The sequence below is a fragment of the Sceloporus occidentalis genome, unplaced genomic scaffold (genome assembly GCF_023333645.1).
Source record: "Sceloporus occidentalis isolate IW3139 unplaced genomic scaffold, rSceOcc1.0.p SCAF_101, whole genome shotgun sequence".
In the NCBI taxonomy this organism is placed as follows: Eukaryota; Metazoa; Chordata; class Lepidosauria; order Squamata; family Phrynosomatidae; genus Sceloporus; species Sceloporus occidentalis.
This window is the reverse complement of record NW_028317081.1, coordinates 567952-591929: the sequence shown is the minus strand read 5'-3', so window position 1 is coordinate 591929 and position 23978 is coordinate 567952. Positions and strand designations below refer to the sequence as shown.

Sequence of the window (23978 nt, the reverse complement as noted above, 5' to 3'; positions counted from 1 at the left end):
ATTGAGTGGAATAGACTCACAGCAGAAGTGGTAGAGGCCAGTGCAAGAATTTAAACATGCATCGGATAGACTTATGAACCTAAGGCAAGACCAAGGGACTCATTAAGCGCTGAGTCTTCATATCGGGGGGAAAACATGCAGAGTATCTGGGACAAATGGTTCTCATCTACCATCAAACTTATGTCCTAATGTTTGAAAGCTAGTGCCTTCTGCCCCTGTAAAGCTTTGTTACTCCTAAAGACCAGACAGCGAACCCAACCTGAAATAATGCGAAGCCCCGGACTCCAGTTTTGGGATTAGCGTTATAATTCTTACATTGGCTGGAGATTGGCAGAAGGGGCGCGCTCTCCTCTCTCCCCCTTCCTCAATCTGATGCTTTCCCTCTAGGTGATGGGACGATGCTTCTGGCTGCAAGTAAAGTGCTGGACAGGTTCAAGCCAGTGATTGGCGTTAACACTGATCCAGAGAGGTAAGTGTCGGATGGAACCACATTGTGTGGATAAGTGAAGAGGATGAAGCGTGTTTCAGTTCCATGTCCCCTGGCAGCCCTTCAGTATCTCGTCCAGCGATATCATGCGGTCCAACTGTTCATGTGCTTCATTTGCAACGAAAGAGCTGCCCTACAATCTTGCCTGTGAAGCGAAGAGGTGTTTGTGTTTCATGCATACTACACTACACGGCACGGCGGGCTGGAGGGGGCAGACTTTGGCACCGCAGCTCGCTCTGCAGCCCCTGCGCTTTGTAACGTCATCGTGCTGACGGGCAGCCACGGTACCTGCGAGAAGCTAGGAGGATGAGAAATGAGTACTAAGAGTTGTTTGAGTGCATATCACTCCTGTGAATTCATGCGAGTTGTACGATAGGTGTGTGCACGCACTGTGGTGTTGTGTGGGTGCCTTTCGCAGCGTTGTGATTTGAGTATAGTCTGTCAGTGCTGTGAGCTGTATGAGCATCTGTCAGCTGAACATGCAGTGTTTTTATTTATCTCATAACTAACCATGGATGATGGTAAATGGGACTGTCTTAAGGAATACAAAATTTATTTACGAATGTGCGGCTCTTACTGGGTGTCCTTAGACCCATAGTGGCCCTCTGCCTAATCCAGTTGGACACCCCTGATTTGGGTTCTACACCTGCCCATACTTTTCTTCAGTGCAACCTGCGGCCCTTTAGCTGCTGCAGGACTACATCTCCCATACTCCTCAGCCAGCCCCTTAGCTCAAAGAGCATTATGGAAGATGTAGTCCTGCAGCAGCTGGAGGGCTGCAGGTTGGGCACCCCTGAGATAGACGGATCACTGGGGCAATATGTGGCCTTGTGTTTACTGAACCACGCTGCTCGAGCCTCTTTATGCTAAATTATGGTCCCTTCTCCAATACGCAGTCTTTGGGTGATGGTACCGTGCCGCTGCAGCGGGTAACCGTAACATCTGTTGTCCTTCATGTGTGTGTTTTTTTTTGTTTGTTTTTTTTCTTTTGCTTCATTACTCTGGTCTGCGGTGTTGTAATGACATGCTTATATTCTGTGTCTGGATAGGTCTGAAGGACACCTTTGCCTGCCTGTGCGGTACACACACTCTTTCTCAGAAGCTCTGCAGAAACTATATCGTGGTGAGTTCAGGTATGATTCATTACTTTACGTTTATTTATAGCGCTCCGGCAGATACTGTAGCTCTATTACTATAGTGTAGGGGTAACATTTAACCTGACAACATACAATTTGACAATTAACAAAAGATAAACCCATGTTAAGACATACAGAAGGAGCAAAGGGCCCTGCCCTTACAAGCTTACAATCGATTGGGAGATTAGGGGGGGGGAATGAGACCGGTCAGCAGTGCTAACAAAACACACCTTGACTCTGGATGAAAGAAATGCATTTGGCCTGTGTATAATGTAACATGTATCTGGAGCCAAAGTGTGTTTATATTCACAATATTTTAAAACTGATCAGGAACTGAAAATCCTCTTCATTAGGACCTGTAATACTCTGCTTTGGCAACGCAGTGCCTGCCCTGCAGACCACACATCTATGAAACAATTCCACTGATGAGCTACACTTTTTAATACGGTTATGTAGTTGTCAGAATATCTTTGTCGTTGGACCATACATTTGAATTGCTTTTGGTAGAAGCAATTGTGTGATGGATTTGTTTTACTTGTTTGCCAATGTGCTCTCGTTAAATGGAACAGAAATATGTCCGCTGCTTTTGTTAGGTGGCAATGGCGGCAGAGGATTAGGCTCTACCTCGAAGGGACTGGTATCAACTTGACGCCGGTGGATTTGCACGACCAGCAGCTAAGTTTGGAGCAGCACAGCAAGGCACACAACAGCAGCAGCCTGCAAGAACAAAGTACGGCTCTGTGTATATTATACTTCACCTCTAATACTATTACCTTTTATTTATATAGCGCCAACAATGTACGCAGCGTTTTTTAGAATCAGTATCTTCAAGGGGTCTGACAAAACTAGAATTGACAGACTAAGACAAACCAATACATTAGATATAGTGTGAAATAGACTCTTTGAGATTGAGACTGAGAGCTGCTTTGAGTTGCCAAATATATTTTCACATTTTATGGATACATGTTTTGCGTCCTCATGTCCTGACGCATACTTACACCTCCTTAGTATAAAAACAAACGAATCCCCTTAGTTATGTCATCATAAGGAAATAGCCTCTATGTGTACCAAAGCTTTGGAAGTTGTGTACGCAAATTGCGTAGAGCACTACATGCTGCCCGGACTAAGCACCGGGGACTCAGAAGTACCGATAAGTACTGCGGGGGATCTGGATCTTAGTCTCATAGTCTTCAAAAGTAAGGGGCATTTTTTTTTTTTTTGTCCTTTAACGCTAAAACTAAATACTAGAATCTATTTAATAGGTTTTTCTATTAGCTTTTGTAAATTGTATGTCAAATAAAAGTTGAAAGTGGTTAAGAAAAAGGGGTTAATGAGCGTTCTGGTGTTGAAAGGGACCTTTATGGAAATGTTTGTTCTGCTTGTCTGCTTTTTCGTCACTTAATGTCCCGCTGTTTCATGTCATTCATTTATAGCTTCTGCAACGGTTTCTGGGCCGCAGCTTTTGCCAGTCAGAGCCCTGAATGAAGTTTTTATTGGGGAATCATTATCTTCGAGGTACATTTACATGTCTTTGTTTCTTAATTAATGGAAACTGTTATTTTTATGGCATTTTAATCTGCCTCAGGGGGCTTTGTGCCTGTTATTGTCCTAAAGAGCTTGACTTTAAAAGAACAAGTTCAACAAAGTGTGAACGTATTGCACAACGCCTTGTGTAATACGGCCTGTTGATTTTGTGTGCCAGGTTGCATAAAATCCAGTGTGTACATTTGTTGTGTATTCAATGTTCAAAGCCCACGTGAATGCGGTGGATAAATGATCACCGAGCTTCCAAAACATTGTGGCCGATTCTTGCCATTGAGAGGGTACGGTGTGAGTTTCCCTGGACATCGGACTGATTGACCAAAGCACATGCAGCCTCAGGAGCTTACACATTTACTTTGATAGCGCAATGTATAGATCAAGAAAAATAGTTAAACTGTTCTTGCATTCTTTATGCCTCAGTACATTTTTCAGGCTCCTTCCTAACTTATAGTGATAATTTTATCAATTTTTATATTGCCGGTTACTGAATCCTTTCTAATCTTCAAGGCAAGTTCTCCTGTTATCCTTACGTTTGGTTGATGGCTGTATAAACGCTGTTCAATCCTTAAAGAAAGCAGAAGATAACTTTTATTATTATTCTTGAATATATTTCATATTACCTTCCTGGATCCATTTTTTCCCCACTATAGTATACATGACATCAGGGGTGTCCAACCTGCGGCCCTCCAGCTGCTGCAGAACTAAATCTCCCATAGAGCTCTTTTAACCAAGGACCTGGCAGAGGAATATGGGAGATGTAGTCCTGCAGCAGCTGCCGCAGGTTGGACACCCGTGCATTACATGATCTCCAGTTCAGATGGCTCAGGATCCAACCCATTTAGACGTTTAACTGATGATTGTGCTTTGGGTGTCCTAGGCTTTACAGCCTTCTTGAGACCCTGTGTTTAGAGTTGAGAATACGGCATCAGAGATGATTTCTGACTATTAATAATGTGCTTTCTGGGTCTACCTGTAGCCGGAAAGCACTGCTCTGTAACCACTCCAGCATGACTTCCTATGTCTGGACATATCTTGTAACACTAATTGTAATACAGTGTCGGTATAGGGCACTGTGAGGCTTGCACCGCTGATCTACACTTATGTTCTGTCTTATTCAGGGTGAACTATAAATCCTGCAAACCACGTTTTACCTTCTCGCTTCATAGGGCCTCCTACTACGAGATCTCTGTGGATGATGGTCCTTGGGAAAAGCAGAAGAGTTCAGGGCTGAATGTCTGCACAGGGACCGGATCAAAAGCCTGGTAATTTTTCTCTTCCATCTGTTTGTTGTACAGAAACAACGTGGTCCAATTCGCAGGCCGGCACCTGTAGCGCATGCTCATTGATGTGGCTCGTCACTTGATAGTGTGAAGGCATGTCGATGGGCTTTAAACATTTGATTTAAAGAGGCAATTTATTTTTCTGTCTTCATATTGCCACATCAAGCAATGTTATAGAAGAATACATGTAGACTTAATGCAGTGAGGGAATCTGAGAAAAAGTCCAGGGAAAAATGATTACAATACTTTGCTGTTGCTTTTATCTTTATTTTTCTCTCTAAATGTTTGGCTATAATCTGGTGCCGGTGTCAAGAAATAAGATGCATAATTATTATTTATGATATAGCGGTTCCCAGCCTTGTTACCCTCTCTGAATTGATTTCCGAGGACAATGTTAATCACAGTAAGTGAAGTAGCCTTGGTTTCAGTGAGTCTTCCCTTCCGTCTTTCCATCAACTTTCAAAAATTAGCCTAAAACCTGAAGAAAATGCAGAAAACACCCTAAGGAATGCATTCTTTTTAGGAAACACTCTGCGTGGTTGATGAAGAGTTTGTATGCTGCCAGTTCTCGTATTGTGTGGAGCCCCTTGTATTTAAGTTGTCAGACAAAATACTTTATGGCCTTATGATTATTATATTATTATATTTATTATAAATTGTCTTGACAGATCCATTCAATGTAAGTAATTTTATTAAGCACTAGTAGATTTACTTCTAGCTTTATAGTATAATTAAGGGGGGGTACATTAGGTGCAGTCTTAAGAAGTACCGCGATCTGTAGATATTTTGTATGAATTATATCGATTGGCAAATGAGGTACCTTCTCCGGAGAGCTTACAGTATAGTAAACGGAATATGAGATGCTTATTCACAAAGGTAGTCAAATGCCGGGACAAAAGATGGGCACAAAGAGGATTTGATAAGCATAATAAACATGTTTTAAATCCGTTGTCTGTTTATTCTTAGGAGCTCCTGCAGTTCATGGTCCCTGACTTCTATTTTAGTCTCCAAACTTTTAGTGTGATCCAAATATCTGCTTTGGTATGTTTATCAGCATTGTCCGGCCAGTTTGGTTACACAGTGAAAGCATATATGGTGCTGTGAATCTGATTTATTTTCCACCGCTTCACATTATCAAAATCAAAATGATTCATTTGTGTGTATAATATAAGCAGAGGATTAAGCTGAGATTTTTTTTTCTGTTGGAGTTGATATAGTAGTTCATTTGTGTGTTTTCTGTAGGTCCTACAACATAAATAAAATCGCACCCCAGTCTGTTGAAGATGTTCTTAAGATCGGTAAGTGGGAAGCTTTGAGTATACTGTTGCTTTAAATCAAACCGGTGTTTAGGTGCCCGGGCCATAAATCTAGGGCTGAAACAACTAATCGTTAATAATCGTTGACAACGATTTTCATTATCGATTAGTCGAATTGATTTTTATCGATTATAAAAAGAGGTTTTTTCAGAGCAAATGCTCTGGAAAAACTCCTCTCTTTATATAATCCGACCTCAAACTGAGATCGGATTATAACACTAGAATCCAGATCCCCCACAACGCTGCAGGGGACCGACCTGGATTCCCCTCACTGTCGGCCGGTCTCTCACTTCCGTCTCTCTCCCCCCTCCCATACACCCCTCTGACTCCTCCCCCTCCCATACACCCCTCTGCCTCTCTCCCGACAACCTGGTATTTTGTGACCCTCCGTTGCAAACAGGCACTTTCACTGCAGCTTCATAGACCCCCACCGGCTGACAGAGAATCGAGGTCTCCTGCAGAGGATCATCCTCTCTGTCAGCCGGTGGGGGTCTGCATCGCACAGACAGCCTCCGTTATTGCCCTTCACTTACGCTGAGGCTTCTATGAAGCTGCAGTTAAAGTGGCTGCCAGCAACGGAGGTTCACAAGACACCAGGGAGTCGGGAGAAAGGCAGAGCGGTGTATGGGAGGGGGGAGGAGTCAGAGGGGTGTATGGGAGCCACCCTCCCATACACCACTCTGGCTCCTCGCCCTCCCATACGCCATTCTGCCTCTCTACCCGGCTCCCTGGTGTCTTGTGAACCTCCGTTGCTGACAGGAGGCAGAGTGGGAGGGGGGAGGAGGCAGAGTGGCGTATGGGAGGGGGGAGGAGGCAGAGTGGCGTATGGGAGGGAGAGGAGGGGTATAATGAATTTCAGGGTAGCAGAGTGGCATATCTGGGGGAGTTAGAGTGGTGTATGGGGGGGTATAATGAATTTCAGAGTGGTGTATAGGGGGAGGTAGAGTGGTGAATCAGGGAGTATAATGAATTTCAGGGTGCAGGGCATTTATGGGGGGGCGGTGTGGCATATCGGGGTGCACAGTGGCATATAGGGGGTATAAGGCATATCGATATTAGGCATATCAGGGGGGCATAAAACATATCTGGGGGTAAAAGGTATATCAGGGGGCTCAGTTGCATATCACTGGCATATAAGGAGTATAAGGCATATCGGGGGCACAGTGGCATATCAGGGGCACAGTGGAATCCCTGGCATATAGGAGGTATAAGGCATATATGGGGGCAGAGTGGCAAGCTGGGGGTCAGATGTGCATAACTGGGGCAGTTTGGTAAATAAAAGAAAATATAAACAAGGCTTTTCTCTCAATTTTTATTAAATCTGAAAAATAGTTAACATGAATTAATATTTACTAATAACTTTGCATTAAAACGTAGTTTGAGAAACACTGTGTTTGGGTTCTTGTAGCTTTTATTATTATGTCAGTAAAATAAGAAGGTGAATAGAGAGAGGCCATTGCAATAAAGAGATGAAAGTGTAAATTGGATGTTTTTTTTATTACTTTATTTTAAATTAAAAAAAAAAATTGCATTTTTTTGTTTATCCGATTAATCGAAAAAATAATCGGCCAACTAATCGATTATTAAAATCGTTAGTTGCAGCCCTATATAAATCTTTAGTAACTCACGTTCTGGGGCGTCAACAACCGCCATACATTGTATTTTAAAAGCGTTTAGGAGGCGTCCAGCGACACCAAACACTTACCTTTGGATGGGCTGTGACCGCTCCGGAGAGCGGTCACAGCCGCAGCTGCCGGTGATCTTCGCCATCAGCAAGATGGCGGCGGCCCGGGAAAAAAAACAATAAAGGTGAAAAAGTTCGCTAGACGGTCTCCAGACCCTCTAGAGAACTCTGGCTCCACTTGCAGGTTGAATACAGGTACTGCATTCAACCATGCAAGTCAATGGAGCCCAGCTTTCTAATCAGTCTGATTAGTAAAAATAAATAAAAAAATAAAATAAAATCAGGGGGACCTTCAAGTTGAAAAAATTTTTTAACATTTTTTTTTTTTAAAGGCAAAAAAAATAATATATATATATATATATATATATATATATATATATATATATATATATATATATATATAATATATTTTTGTGAGCAAGTCCTAAAATTAGCACATTAGCTTAAAACAATTCTTGCATGGAAAGAGTTAAAATGCTGGCATATTAAATGCCCATGGGGTGTCTACTTTTAAAAAATGTATGATTTGATGGGGTAAATTGAATTGGCCAGGTTCAACAATGTCCCAATTAACACGGGGGGAAGGATGGCCACACATCTAATTTCCAATTAGAAAAATGCACACATACCAAATGTGGCCTTTTAGTTCCCCCCAAAAATGACAAACCCATGCATGTGGGGTATCACTGTACTCAGGAGATGTTGCTGAACACATATTGGGGTGTTGTGTGACAGCGGCATATACCAGGAGCTGTAAATTCATACATAAAGTAGGTGTGTGTGGGAAAAATACACACACAAAAATACTACTGCAAACTTTGAAAAAATGCTGGTGGTAAAATGTGTGCATGCAAAGAGTTAAAATACCAGCATTTAAAATACCCTGGGGTGTCTAGTTTTCAAAAATATATGGCTTTATTGGGCACACTGAAATGGCCCGGCTCAAAGATGTACCAAATAGGGCATGGGATCCCCAAATGCCAACGTTCAACATTGAAAAATGCGCATGTCCTAAATGTGGCCCTTTTGCCCCCAAACAGCCAGGCAAAATCATTCATGTGAGGTATCGCTGTACTCAGGAGATGTTGATGAACACATATTGGGGTGTTTTGTGATAGTGACATATACCAGAACCTTTTAATTCATACCTGAAGTAAAATGTGTGTGACACAACAAATGCAAAAAAATGATTACCACAAAGACTGGTGGTAGATATGGTGCATGGAAAGAGTTAAAATACTAGCATTTGAAATACCCTGGGGTGTCTAGTTTTCAAAAATATATGGTTTTGTTGGGCACACTGAAATGGCCCGGCTCAAAGATGTACCAAATAGGGCATGGGCAGTGGATCCCCAAATGCCAAAGTTCAACATTCAAAATGCGCATGCCCCAAATGTGGCCCTTTTGCCCCCAAACAGCCAGGCAAAATCATTCAGGTGAGGTATCGCTGTACTCAGGAGATGTTGCTGAACACATATTGGGGTGTTTTGTGATAGTGACATATACCAGAACCTGTTTATTCATACCTAAAGTAAAATGTGTGTGAAAAAACAAATGCAAAAAAAATTACTACCATAAAGTTTGACAAAGGCTGATGGTAGAATTAGTGCTTGGAAAGGGTTAAAATACTAGCATTTGGAATACCCTGGGCTATCTAGTTTTCAAAAATATATGATTTGATGGGGTAAATTGCATTGGCCGGCTTCAAAGATACCCGAAATGGCACATGGGGGGAAGAATTACCAGATTTGGAAAAAATGGCTTTGAAATAGCAAAACACTACCTGTACTTAATGCCCCATAATGTGTAGAAAAAGGCAAAAAAACATAAAAACATTGGGTATTTCTAAACTCAGGACAAATAGTAGAATCTATTTAGCAGGTTTTTTCATTACCTTTTATAGATGAGTAAAAGATTTTTCAACTAAAAGTTAGAAACAGTCATTTTTTTCTACATTTTTCACCATATTTTATACTTTTTTTAATAGTAAATAATATGATACAATCAAAACAATGTCATCTAAAGAAAGCCCTTCTTGTCCTGAAAAAAACAATATCTAATGTGTGTGGGTTCAGTAAACGGGAAAGAAGAAAATTACAGCTAAACACGAGCAGCGCAGAAATGTTAAAACGGCCGTTGTCACGAAGGGTACAAAAAAGTAAAATCAGCCTTTGTCACGAAGGGGTTAAAGGCACATACGTAATTGGTGTCTTATGTGTTTTACTGTCCATAGTATGTTATTGATCTCCCAAGTTAAATGCAACATGTTGGCTTTCTCATGACAATCTTTTTTGCCTTTTTCTCCTTCAGTTAAAAACCACCAGCACTTGGATTTCCAGCTAGACAGTGATGTGATTGAAAGGAGTGAGTATGCTAGATTATTGTGCAAACCATTGTCTGAGCTTTTGTTGTACTGGAAATAGTGCCAAATGCACTTTGCGTCTGGTTGATGGGATCTCATCTGAACGAACGGCAGATCTGGGTCCTGCACAGCGGATCTATACCATGTATGTGAGCCGCTTACATTCTGTTCACAGCAGGCAAGTGGTGTTACATATGTGTGGTTATCGGTTCTTCTCTTGAGCTCCCTCTTAATCGGGTAAAGCGGCCCGGACCACAGAAGAGTACAAATATTGCCGCAGCGGCATGGTACATAGAACTTTACTTATATTAATGGCAAACGCGTGTCCAGCGTTTTTTGTAGTACCGTATTTGCTCGATTATAAGACGACCCCCCCAAATCTGAATATTAATTTAGGAAAAAAGCCTGAATATAAGACGACCCTATAGGAAAAAAGTTTTTCCAGTAAATGTTAATTCATGTAAACTATTTTTTTTAATAAAAGCTATGATTGAGAAAAATATTTTGGTTTTATTTCCTTCTATTTTCCAACCTGCCCCCCCCCCCCCCCGTTATGCACATCTGCCCCAGAAATGCCTTATACCCCCTATATGCCACTGTGCCCCATGATATGCCTTTTAACCCCCTATGTGCCACTTTGCCTCCAGAAATGCCTTATACCCCTATATGTCACTCTGGCATTATACGGTATATTAAAGCATTACATTTCTCTCTGTCAGCGACGGTCGTTGCTGTGATCTCAGTGTTTAGTCAAAACTCACACTACACAGTCGGCTTTTTATTCTCATAGAGTTGAGTATCCGCAATGTTAAACTAGAGAGGATGGGGGGGGGGGCAGGGAGACATGGGTGGAAACCATTTAAATAGACTGATTTAACCATTCATTTTTTAGCCTGTTTTTAGTAATTTAGTGATGCTATGTAGAAAGCTGCTTTACCTTAACTATGTTATGTTTCTTTGTTACAGTAACTAATGAGTACAACAATTCCTTAATATATAGTCCAGAAGAGCCAAGGATGTTTTTCAGTATTAGAGAACCGATTGCAAATCGAGTATTTTCAAGTAGCCGTCAGCGTGGTTTTACCTCCAAGTAAGTGTCCTAATCCAGATGTTTCAACTTTTAAATCTTTAAATGTCTGATTAGTAAAACATCTTCAGGGGAGTGTAGAGGCAGCTGCACGATTGTGCTCTCCTCAACCAGCCCTGCTCATCGGGCGCCTTGTGGGCTTTGCGCTGGTCTGGGTATGAGGTGTCCAATAAGCAGGGCTGTTTGGGGAGATCACAGTACCCCAGTACACAGTATCTCTGTGTGTGTATTCTCATGCGCTTCCCTGAATGGCAGAAATAAAATGTGGTCACCTTAGAGAGAGAGAGAGAGTGTGTGTGTGTGTGTGTGTGTATAAGTGTAAGAGCAGTATAGGTGTGTGTGTGTGTGTGTAAGAGCAGTAAAGGTGTGTGTGTGTGTAAAGGCAGGGGAGTGTGAGGGCAGTGTATGTGTATACATGTGTGTATGGACAAACTTGCGTAAGGGCAGTGTATGTGTGTTTATGGGCACTTGTCTGTATGTGCAGTTTGTGTGTAAGAGTAGTGTAGGTATTTGTATGTTTGTAAGCTGGTGTGTGTGTTAATGGGCACGTGTGTGTGTGTGTAAGGGCAGTGTATGTGTAAATGTGTAATTAAGGACAGTGTAAATAAAACTAAGCTCTGTTAAAAAAAAAAAAAATGTCTGCCTACTAAGCATTTGGCTAACTAGTTAGAACCATTAATTGCCAGAACTGTTAGCCCTGAGCAATAAGGCCATCAGAAAGTGTAATTCTAAAGGGCTAGAGGCTTAAAGTAAAGAGATTTTAGTTTACTGATAGGGTAGTAGATACGTGGAACAGTCTCCCAGCAGGTTCCATGTTTCTGTTTGCTGTAAAATAGGGTTTTTTAGGAAATTGTCGTACGGAACAGGTAGTGTTCTGTAGGGTTGGTCCTGGTGATGGAAGGACCTGGTGAGAGTTTATTGTTGACTCTTAGAGATAATATAAGACAGAATCTTATGTTTAATGCAATGCAACATTTTTATTTTTAAAATACTAAAACTTATTCTACAAACAAGCAACTGTGATCGCTTAATCATCCACATGCACGCCCTTCTTCATAATCCTCCTCTTCCATAATGACAGGAGTCTGCCCAGGCGGCCAGGTGTTTTTTGGCTTGACCTTATCTTGGGTCTCCATTTGCAGGGAAAGCACCCACGTTTGCCAGCATCCTCTTCTTCCTCATACTCCTTCTCCACCTCATCCTCCTCCTGTTCCTCCTCATTCTCTTTTTCCTCATCCTCCCTCTTCTCCACCTCCACTTCCCCCTCATGCCACTCTTCCTCCTCATGCCACTCTTCCTCCTCATCCTTCTCCTCTGCATCACCATCAGAAATAATGCTAATATATTGTGGGTTAGGAGTTGGGAGGTTGTTGTCCTCCTCAGACTCTTTCTCCTCCTCTGTGTCATCTGGCTCTGAGATGTAAAAGTCCTCCTCATTAAAGCCAAATGGGTTTGGAGTCGGAAGGTTGTTGTCCCCCTCGTCGTCGTCCTCTGTGTCGTCTGGCATTGAGATGTAAAAGTCCTCCTCATTAAAGCCAAATGGGTTTGGAGTCGGAAGGTTGTTGTCCTCGTCCAACTCTTCCTCCTCCTCGTCCTTCACCTCGTCCTCCTCTGTGTCATCTGGCTCTGAGATGTAAAAGTCCTCCTCATTAAAGCCAAATGGGTTTGGAGTCGGAAGGTTGTTGTCCCCCTCGTCGTCGTCCTCTGTGTCGTCTGGCATTGAGATGTAAAAGTCCTCTTCATTAAAGGCAAACGAGTTAGGAGTTGGGAGGTTATTGTCCTGCGAATAGAAAGTAAATCATCATCTTAAAATCATGAATTCTAAATATGAAATTAAAATTAAATAATTAAATTATTTAAACAGGCCGGAGAAGATGGCTGCTTGATTCCTCTGCTCCGCCGCCGCTCGCCCTTTTTTTATTAGCCATCATATGCTACCCTGACGATGGGCCGCACCAAAAAGCCCAGCTCGGACCCCTCCACCCCAGGGACCCGCTCCCAACCGGCTTCGTCTTCCCTGAGGGAATATTTTCGAACACCGGCCGACTTTACCTCTCAGGCCTCGGACGACCACGAGGCCGGCTCCTCCATTAGCTCACCATCCCACGACGTGGATCGGCAGGCTCCACCTCTCCCTCCACAGTCTCCTGCGCCGGAGGTTCTCCAGCTCTTCTCATCGGCGCCATGGAAGAATGACTTTTCCACCCTTATCCTGGAGCTGAAGCAGGTGGTCAGGGATGAGGTGTCTGCGCTACGCGCCGATTTCACGGCTCTGGAGCGCAGGGTGCTATCGCTGGAGGACACCTCCGCGGCTCACCATCATACCCTTCAGCACACCCAGCGCACCTCTGACCAGCACCTCCTCTACATCGGTGACCTTCGCCGCCGCCTCGAGGACGTGGAGAATAGAGGCCGCAGGCAGAATGTCCGGATCAGGGGGGTGCCCGAGACCGAGGCCCCCGAAGACCTGCCCGCTCTCCTGACTTGCCTGCTCTCCGACCTCATGGGCCGACAGATTGAGGCCTCCGGGGTGATCGACAGGATGCACCGGGCCCTCCGGCCCCGAGGTACCCTAACTAGCCCGCCCAGGGACATAATCTGCCACTTCACCGACTTCCCGCTGAAAGAAGCCGTCATGGCGCGGGCGCGGGAGGTTGGCACGTGGCCCTTGCGTGACCACTCGATCTCCTTTTACAATGACTTGTCGGATCTCACCCTGCAGACCCGTAGGGCCTTGCGGCCCCTGACGTCCGAGCTCCAGCGGCTGCGTATCCCGTACCGCTGGGGCTACCCATTCGCCCTGCTGATTCGCCGGGGAGCCGCTACCCTCACCCTCCGCCACTACCACGAGCTCCCTGACGTTCTGACGGCCCTCGGTCTCTCTGAGCTACGGGTCCCCGACTGGTCTCTGGCGGGCCTGGACCCGGCTGCTGAGCCCTCCCGGCCTCCGCTCTCACGCGGTTCTCGCCGCGCATCGCGCTCCCCGCCGCCCCCCGGACCATCCGGGCGGAGATCGTGGACCGGTGCCTCCGCTCCGTGCCCGTCTGCGAGACGCCGAGGAATGACCGCTATACCCCGAGCTTCGCCATTCTTCGTGTGATGCCGTCCCTCGCTTGCTGCGTGGGCCTGGAGGTATCTCTGCATCCTCGTGGACTCACTATATTGTGTTTCTTTTAAGTGACCCCGGGTTCTCCCCCTAAGGACGCTGGACACTGTTATATAGGTTATATGTTTTATTTGCCTCTACCTGGGGGGGTTGGTTGCTATGCCCACCCTCCGCTCTTTTGCACGCACACCTACACAGTAATACCCCCCCCCTTTTTTTTTTTTTTTTTTTTTTTTTTTTTACATATATATGCATGTCCTACTACTCATTTATGGGTCGTATTTGGCTGCCTATGCCTTCTGCACCTGGCGGATTACAGTGTGCGTCTTGCCCTTGTGGCGTCCAGTGCGGCCCAGACCGCGCTTTGGCACATTTGGCTTGCGCCACGCGGCACCTACCTTATTCACCCTCCCCTGTCGGCTGCCTGCATCTCCAGCTGCCTGGGTGGCATGCACGCAAGATACCTTGTGGCGGTGCTACAATTTTTTTTTTTTTTTTTTTTTTTTTTTTTTTTTTTTTTTTTCTTCGTATTGCTGGAGTTCCTACATTTGCGCCTCACTCCGTCTCACCGCACCCCACCATACGACTCCGCATCTCTGGTCTCGCACCGCACCAGTTCACGTCCCTGCTCATGCGCACATGCGAGTACTTGTCCGTGCTCCCGCGCACACACGCTACACGTCCACGTACCATACCCAGCTGTGCCCGGGCGCACACTATGTGGTGTTGGCCACTTGACCGGCCTCGTCGCCGCGGCTGCTGCTCTCCATACGCATGATCTCTATGTGCGGGGTTAATTATTTTTTTTTTTTTTTTTTTTTTTTTTTTTTGTATTGATGGAGCTCATACATTTGCACCTCTCTCCGTCTCGCCGCACCTATACAAGTGACCGTCCCTACTCTCGGCTATCCGCTTCCAGGTCCGCACCCCATCATACGACTCCACATCTCTGGTCTCGCACCGCTCCAGTTCACGTCCATACTCATGTACGCATACGTGTACTTGTCCATGCTCCCGCGCACACCCGCTACACGTCCGCGCACAATACCCAGCTATGTCCGGGCGCACACTTTGTGGTGTTGGCCGCTTGACCGACCTCGTCGCCGCGACTACTGCTCTACATACGCATGATTTTTATTTTTTTTTTTGATTTTTTTTCTCACATGTACGACGAAGCGCCTTGTTCGCTGACGCATCCTCCTACTCGAACTTTGTACAGGCTACAGCACTTATGCACTGTTCTACGCTATGTTGTCAGCTCTTGTGCAATGTTATGTTCTCTGTTGTATACGGAGCTCCGTTCTCCGCCGCAAACACGTTCTCAGCGCAAACGCGGTTGTTCCGGTTGCTGTTTACGGGTTATACTGTGTTATACTAGATGTGTTGCACGGCCACGGGCCCTGCCTGATGCTCTGCTTAGGGACCTTATCATCATCGTTCTTACATACTGCTCTGCCGTGTACTAGGTCCTGCACTTGTGGCGGACACTGCCGCGCATGTATGTGCTCTGGCACCTCCACGCCCCCGCTCTTTCGCGCCCCGGGACCGGGGTCGTCATGGCATCCGCTTCCCTCTTATCGCGTCCTCGTCTACCGTTGCGGAGCGCGCGCCCTGTGCTCTCCCCGGAGCTACTCCCTCTTGTAGGCGTGCCCCATCGTTGCGGGATTGCTGCTGCTGCTTCGCGCGGGCGGCGGCGGTCAGACTGGTTGTCTTAGTTTTCCTTTCGTCACCGTTCTACGTAGTTCGGCTTTGTTGCCAGGTTTCACGACCCCACACCGTACGTCTTTTTTGGCGAGTGGGTCTACTGCCGATCCTCTATACGGCAGTTTTTTCTTTTCCCACTTCGACTGGCGTACTAAGTGTTTGTTTTCCCTCTCCTTTTCCCCCCTGTTTCCTTCCTGCCCTTCTCCTCTTTTCCTCCACTGACCGTCCCATCCTAGCTCCTCCCCCTCCCCCCCCCCCTAATTTTTTTTTTTTTTTTTTTTTTTTTTTTCTCTCTCCCCCTTTCGCCATGTCCGGTACGAGGCCACTAGCCTTATTGACCCTTAATGCGCGAGGCCTTAACATCCCTGAGAAAAGGTCCCACCTGCTCCGCGATCTCCGGAGGGAGAAAATCGACGTTGCGTTCATCCAGGAGACGCACTTTCAGGAGGGTCGCGCTCCTAGGCTAACTGACCTCTATTACCCGAGGGGGGCCTTTAGCAATACCACGGGTGCCAGGTCGAAGGGTGTCGCCATCCTACTCTCCAGATCGGTCCCGTTTCAGGAGCTTGCCTCCCAGACGGACCCGGAGGGCCGCTTTATATTCCTCAAAGGACACGTCGCCAATCAACTCTACACTTTCGCTAATTTATACCTCCCCAATCGCAGCCAGCATGTGGCCCTGAAGACCTACCTATCGCGCTTGCAAGAGTTTAGTGAGGGCGTCCTTGTGTTAGGGGGGGACTTTAACGTGGCCCTTCACCCGGCCCTTGACGTTTCGACCGGCCTCGCTCGGTCCTCGTCGCATGTCCCGCGCAAAATCAATTCCGTTCTCTCCCACCATCGCCTTGTCGACTGTTGGAGGGCCCTCCACCCTAGTACGAGGGACTTTACTTTCTTCTCCGCTCCCCATGGCTCCTACTCCCGAATCGACTACTTCTTCCTTCCTTACCAGCACAGTGCTCTACTGCGCCGTGCTAGCATTGGTCTGACAACGTGGTCAGACCATGCCCCTGTGATCATGACCTTGGACTCTCCCCTCCTGCGCCCCTCGGAGAGGACGTGGCGCCTGAATGACTCCCTCCTCTCCGATGCTGCGATATGTGATGACATAACCTCGGCCATTTCCCTTTACTTTGCCGAAAACCTAGTTGCTGATACGCCCCACCTTACGGTCTGGGAAGCGCACAAAAGCGTGCTCCGGGGGCTTCTGATTCGTCTCTGTTCCCAGCGAAAAAAGGCAGAGAGTAGGGAGCTTGCCTCCCTTTGTGAGCAGATAGCGGTAGCGGAACAGGCCCACAAGTCCACCGCATCAGGGGAGCTCCTACAGCGCCTTATGCTACTCCGGGGCCAATTGGCTGTCCTCCTGAACCGCAAACACCATAGGGCATACCAACGTTTTCGGGCCCTCTTCCATGAACACGGCGACAAACCCGGCAAATACCTGGCCAGGGCCCTTCGCCGGGCGCGCCCACTCACCTACATCCCTAAGGTTCGGTCCGCGGATGGCCGTCTGCATTCTCTCCACTCCGACATCACTCGCAGCTTTCTTGATTATTTCACTGGCCTCTACAATCTCCCTTCTCGCGGGCGTGCGTCCCCCTCCTGGGATACCCGTCTTCGTGACTATCTTGCCCGCACAGTTCGCACCAAACTGACCCCGGACGTGGCGGCTGCATTGGAGACCCCCATCTCTCTCCCGGAATATACTTCAGCTATTAAATCCTCCCAATCCGGGAAATGCCCGGGGCCGGACGGTTTTCCCCTGCGATATTATTCGCGCTTTCGTGACCTGTTGGGCCCGCGGTTCGTGGAGGCTTTTAACTCCATCTTGGGGGGAGGGCGAGTGCACCCCCATACGCTGGCGGCGACCATCTCCCTTATCCCTAAGGAGGGAAAGGACCCCGCCTGTTGCGGTAGTTACCGCCCTATTTCTCTCCTCAATGCGGACCTTAAGCTCTTTGCCAAAATCTTGGCGAATCGGCTGAGGCCCCTCCTGCCTTCCCTCGTCCACCCCGACCAGTCTGGCTTTATCCCGGGCCGTGAGGCTAGGGATGGGACCATCCGCGCTCTTAATCTACTCCATTATGCGCGCTCCTCTGCCGCCTCATCCATTTTCCTATCCACCGACGCCGAAAAGGCCTTCGATAGGGTGGGCTGGTCGTATATGCTGACCACCCTCCGCCACATGGGCTTTGGAGCGGGCTTCTTGACCTGGATACAATCTCTCTACTCTGCCCCCTCTGCGCGGCTTCGCATCAACGGCATCCTTTCTGATCCCTTCCCTATTCGCAACGGGACCCGACAGGGTTGCCCCCTCTCGCCGATGCTGTTTGCCTTGTCACTGGAACCCCTCTTACAGGCGATACGCCAGAATCCGGACATCTCGGGTCTCCAGGTGGGACGATCCCACCATAAGGTCTTGGGATATGCAGATGACCTCCTTTTTGCGTTAGCCCAGCCCCGCATCTCCCTGCCCTCGGTCCTGCGAGAGCTCGCGACATACGGTGACCTTTCCAACTTCAAGATCAACATGTCTAAATCTGAGCTCCTGGGAGTTAATGTGCCGGATGATGTCGGTGCCTCCCTGCGCGCGGCTTTCCCCTTCGCGTGGTGCGACACTAAATTGAAATACTTGGGGGTGTGGATCTCCCCCGACCACTCCCGGCTGTACGCCACCAATTTCCTGCCACTCCTTTCCGCTATACAGTCCGACTTCCGCAGATGGTCCCGGCTCACTGTCACATGGTTAGGTAGGGTCAACACAATTAAGATGAACGTGATGCCCAGACTCCTCTACTTGTTTCAAGCTCTGCCCATACACATTCCCCCCTCCTTCTTCGCTTCTGTCCGCTCCGCCTTTCTTCGTTTCATATGGGGCCCCCGCTCCCCCCGCATCAGATACACTGTCTTGATCCTGCCCAAATCGAGGGGTGGCCTGGCTTTGCCGTGCCCACGTACGTACTACCGGGCATGCCATCTCTTGCGGATAGTGGAGTGGGCTTGTGGTTCTGGTGGGAAGCGGTGGTTGGAGGTGGAGGGCGGCTTGCTGGGCTCGTCGCTTAGTTCTCTACCCTGGCTGGAGGCGCAGTGCGCCCGCCAGCGGGCGGCTCCTCACCCCTTCATACGGGCGACGCTCAACGTGTGGCACTCGGTGCTGCGGGGCACCTCTGTCTCTTCTCTCCCGTCTCCCCTTACTCCGATACGCGACAATCCCGACTTCCCTCCGGGCATGGGAGGCGATGTCTTCCCTGAGGTGGCCGCCAGGGGGACGCTGGGCATCCGTGCATATCTCTCTCCATCGGGTCTACAGCCCTTGGAGGCTCTGGTGGGCCCGGCCCCTCCCACGGCCCTCGCGCGCTTCCGCTATTCCCAGCTGGGCAATTTCTTTCGTTCCCTGGGCCGGAGGCACCAGGTCCTTAGGGACCTCACCAGGTTTGAGGCGCTGTGCACCCTGACCACGCCCCCGCCCCATGGTGTTTCGCTCCTCTATGGCCTCCTCCTCTCGGCCGTTTATCCCTCCCCCCCACCTCACGAGGGCAAGTGGGAGACCTCACTGCAACTCACCCTCACCGAGCAACAGTGGGAAAAGATTTGCGTGCTCACTCACCGTTGCTCCCTAAGCAACAGGGACCAGGAGATGTCCTATAAGCTGATGGCCCTGTGGTATAGGTCCCCGTCGACCACGGCCCGGTTCTGTCCTGATGGGAAGGATGAGTGCTGGCGGTGTGGTGCATCTCCCTGCTCTCTGCTACATTTGTGGTGGTCCTGTCCCCGCATAGCTCCCTACTGGTCGGCCGTCCATTCCCATGTTCGATCCCTCTCCGACAGGGACATTCCCTTTTCGCCGGAATTCCTACTCCTCCTCCACATGCCCTACCCGGTTTCGTGGTATAAAAATTCAGTGGCCCGATACCTTCTGACAGCTGCGAAAGCCCTTATCCCCTTGCATTGGGGTGCCGCTTCCCCCCCTACGATTCGGGAGTGGGTCCAACGGGTGGAGCGGACCCGAGTCCTCGAGGAGTTGATTTATTCTGCCACGGACAGATCTGAAAAACATCATCGCATTTGGTTTCACTGGTTGCAACTGCTCGCTAGCCCCCAACTTCGCCCGTTGCTTGACGGTGCGCCCTCCTGAGCGGCGGCCTCCAGGTTACCTCCTTCCGAGGCGTGGTCACCCCCCCTCCTGCGCTTCCCCCCCACCCTCTTTTTTTTTTTTTTTTTTTTTTGTCTGTTTGATTGTCCTTTCTGTTTTCGCCTCTTCCCTTCCCTCTCATACCCGTGCTGCTCTCCTTCTCTACGGGTTTAGGGCTCTGCCTCTGAGGTTAGGTGCTGGGGGTGTCCGACGCTTCCTTGCCTCGCCGTAACACCCCTGTTCCTACTGGCGCGTGGGCGGAACACCCGGGCCCCCCCCCCCTTCTCTGGGTGACGAATGCTGGAGAGTCAACGCACCCCCCTTTCTCATGCGCTCTGCCCTTGCGAGGACGGGGTGCTTGTAACTATGTGTCCTACTGCTCTGGAGCACCCTGTTCCTGCCGTGCTGTTTTCACCGCTATATTTCCATGCTGTGATCATTTTCCTTTGTACTCATGTACTGTCGATGTGATATCTGTACGTGCACAGTGTCAGCTGTACCTACTCGTTCCCCCCCCCCCCCCCGATTCCTTTGATTTTCTGTACCCTTCCCCCCCGCCTTTTCCCATAAAACTGAAAACCTTAATAAACATTGATTTACCTAAATTATTTAAACAGAACCTAAGAACTGACCATATGAGCCCAGGGTGTGTCTCTCTCCTCTTCCTTGGCAGGAGGCGCGGGGTCATATCCAGTATCGTTCTCCTCCTCCTCCTCTTTCTCTTCATCACAAGCAATGGTAATGATGGAACAGCCATCGCCGGTAATGGTTGTGATGGAAACGCCGTAGTTGGTTATGGTAATTCCGGATACACCATCGTTTGTAATAGTAGTGATGGAAATGCCATAGAAATAAACGGCAAGGATGGAAACACCGTAGTAAGAAATGGTTGTGATGGAAAGGCCAGCGTCCGTGTAGGTGGTGATAGAAAGGCCATCGTCCGTGATGGTAAGGACAGAAAGGCCTTCCTCATTAACACCAAATTGTGGAGGTGTTGTGAAATAGTTGGCCTGCAAATAGAACATAAAACATATTTTCTTCACATTTTGATATCTTGATAGAAATAATCTGTGTAGAAATGAAATCTGGCCAAAACTATTCATACCTCACCGTATCTCTCATCCATGGTTAATCTCCTGAAGAACACGCTTGATATTTCTATCAAGATACCAAAGCTAGATCTGTAGAACACTCCTGACCACCTGCTGCTCTACTGATGGAAAGCTTTGTTTGACTTGCGCTTATATTGGTATCCATGATGACATCACAAAGATTCTGTGACATAATAGTAGGAGCTTGGTGTTGTGAGCAGAGCTTAGATATTAGATACCAGCAGGATATTTTCTGATTACTTTAATATTAGAATGAGACTAATTGGACTTGGAAGAGCAAAACATTTTGTTTGTTTATGAAATAACTAATAAAAACATTTCTGAGAGGCTTTTGTCAAAATTGTTTTGTTACGTGCTGCTTGTTTATCCATTGTACAGCGCTGTGGAATATGATGCCGCTATGCAAATCAATCAACAAATAACAATAATAATAATAATAATTGCAAGGTAAATATTTGCATTCATTGCCCGTATTAAACGGAACAACTTATAAAGATGTTTTATGTAGGAGATAGTAAAAGTAATTGCTTTCTTTATTATATGCTTTGGCTGGTGAGGGTTGGAACATTTACCCCCCATATATATTTACATACATTTGTATTTACCCATATGGTGAACCTATGGATGGTAGTAGATCCGTGGAACAGCCGAAGCGGTAGAGGTATGCTAGTGAAAAGGATAGGTTTGGAGAGAGTGCATTCAAACCTTTAGCCATGGCTGTAATCTGAGTGATCCGAGGGATGCCAGAACAGAATGGAGCGTCCAGTTATCTATCTGGGGGGAATGACAGCGGTATAGAGAACAATAGCCGGGTGCGTCAACCCCAGACTCAGACAGCTCTAAAATCTCCCATTACATTGGGGACGAAACAAAAGGGAGAACGGGACGGGTCACTTCATTGTGTTACATCGGAGGGACCGCCCGCTAATATCATCGGGACCGTCTACCCACATTCCCAAAAAAGGGAATATATATATATATATATATATATATATATATATATATATATATATATATGTATGTGTGTATATGTATGTATGTTTTTTTTTCCGTGGTATGATTTAATAGTAGTAATATATATCGCCAGCCGGGGCTGATATTAAAGAATGAAAATGTGATTTCTGCCACAGATCCTGATACTCGGTCAGCATTATGGTGGACACCTGGCTGGCTGAGAATCATAGGACTTGTAATTCACAGCCAGCATCTGCAGCTTTACTGTTGACTGCACTTCCCATGATGCTCAGCCAGTATCATGTAAGCAGTATGTCTGACTGAGCATCATGTGAGCTATAGTTAACAGCAGATGATGTGACGAGCGTTATTTGTGAATGTAAACTCCCACGATGCCTAGTCATAGTTGACAGCTGACTGGCTGAGCATCATGGTAGTTGTAATTCACAGCTAATATCTACTGTTAAATGCACTTGCCATGATGCTCAGCTAATGTATAATTGTAGTTTGTTGTCCTAAAGCACTACGCTCCATCGATGGAAGTAATCCAGCTTTCCTCTTGGTTCACAGGGTCTGCGTGCGATCTCGCTGCTGGGACGCGTGCATGGTCGTGGATGGCGGCACTTCCTTCGAGTTCAACGACGGTGCCATTGTATCCATTAGTATGGATCCCGAAGATGCCCTCTGCACCGTGCAACTCAACGAGTGAAGAGCGCGTGCAGAGCGAACGCTCTGAGAAAAGAACTGCGTGACTTGAATGGCCTGTTACCGCTGTGGGGAAATAACGTCTGCGCTGCCACATAACGCTTTCATTAACAATCTCGGGACACTAAAAGCACTTAGAAAACATGGATGCTGATCACTAAAACAACGTTCATCCCTACAAAGCAGTCTCCGAATCCTTTGCGAATGCACAGCTGTTACTGGTTTTAGTTTTTTTTTTTTTTTCTTCTACCTAATAAAACGGCGACTGTCTGGAAATCAAACGAGCTGCCGGCTGTCTCCACCTGGAAGAACTCCTATGGGTTGTGTCGGTTTAATGTTACACGATGTCATAATCGCAAACGATTAGCGCAATTCTACAATTTTATACTGTGAAAGATGTGTTTTGCTTCTAAAACAAAATAAATCGAATGTTACATTGAGAGACCTGTAGCCCAAGGCAGACTTCTGCAGGACCTGCTGTGAATAGCAACTGCTGTGTACATTTTGTAAAAAGAAAATTATATATTACTAGACTATTTCTGCTTCAAAGCCAATTTCGAGCGCTTTTTTCTATCGAGATATTTGTACGTGTTCAATTTTGCTTTTCCATCTAGCGGGACTGTGATTGTAACATCGGGGTGGTTAGGAATTTTTTTTTTTTTTTTTTAAAATGGTAAATATGGCAGAAAAAAAATGACTTTTGCTGTACATGTTTTTTTTCCGGCCTGTTTTTAACCGTTTCCGCGCCGGGGCCATGAGAATAGTTAAATATATTATGTTTTGAATTCTCTGATAATTTGGAGCTTTTTAAAGAAGAAAAAACATCTGCTCTTTTACAAAGTTTCCATTTAGGGTCAAATAAAATACTGGTTTTGGTCAATGGCTAAATTTCTCGTTTTCTCCAATCACGTGACCTACAGTGTATCAGTTTTATATCTGATAAGATAAACGTGTTTTTCTCAATACACAGGTCAATCCTGATAGAATACAAGAAAGCTTTTGTACACAAAATTTCCTCTCGTTGCAAGGACCTCGTACAACCTTAATTTATCTCCGGCAGGGATTGCTGGACTGCCGATACGGATCGATCACCACTGGGATCGTCGTAATTCGCTGGGAGCGTGTGCACTCTTATGTAGAAACCACCGGTTAAGAAATAGCAGCGCGTTCCACTCTACAGAACAACGGCTTTCTTTATTGAGGGATTTTAGAGCAAGTGAAACATCAGCAGATAAAGAAAGTGCCGGCGTACTGAAAACCTGCTGCGTCTGCTTACCTTAAGAATGGGAACCTAACACAATAACGTGAACTATAATATAATCCCCGCGTTCTCTGTAAATTGGCATTTCATCCGTACCACAAATAGAGCCA

At 46.8% G+C, this 23978-nt stretch overlaps 1 protein-coding gene across 1 annotated transcript; it reads left to right on the top strand.

The window, feature by feature from the left end:
• The first annotated feature begins 398 nt into the window (after positions 1-398).
• On the top strand, positions 399-22611 carry LOC149283768 (NAD kinase 2, mitochondrial-like). The gene is made up of 9 exons (XM_089497287.1): positions 399-469; positions 1537-1620; positions 2217-2353; positions 3057-3138; positions 4332-4427; positions 5688-5743; positions 9756-9809; positions 10774-10897; positions 22473-22611. Exons 1-9 carry the CDS (start codon positions 399-401, stop codon positions 22609-22611), a joined length of 843 nt encoding a protein of 280 aa, XP_089353413.1.
• Positions 22612-23978: the final 1367 nt, after the last annotated feature.

Coding starts and splice junctions, on each gene's coding strand:
- LOC149283768 (XM_089497287.1), top strand. CDS start 399: ATGCTTCTGGCTGCAAGTAAAGTGCTGGACAGGTTCAAGCCAGTGATT. Junction 1,621..2,216: donor CTATATCGTGGTGAGTTCAG/GTATGATTCATT, acceptor TGCTTTTGTTAG/GTGGCAATGGCGGCAGAGGA. Junction 2,354..3,056: donor CAGCAGCCTGCAAGAACAAA/GTACGGCTCTGT, acceptor ATTCATTTATAG/CTTCTGCAACGGTTTCTGGG.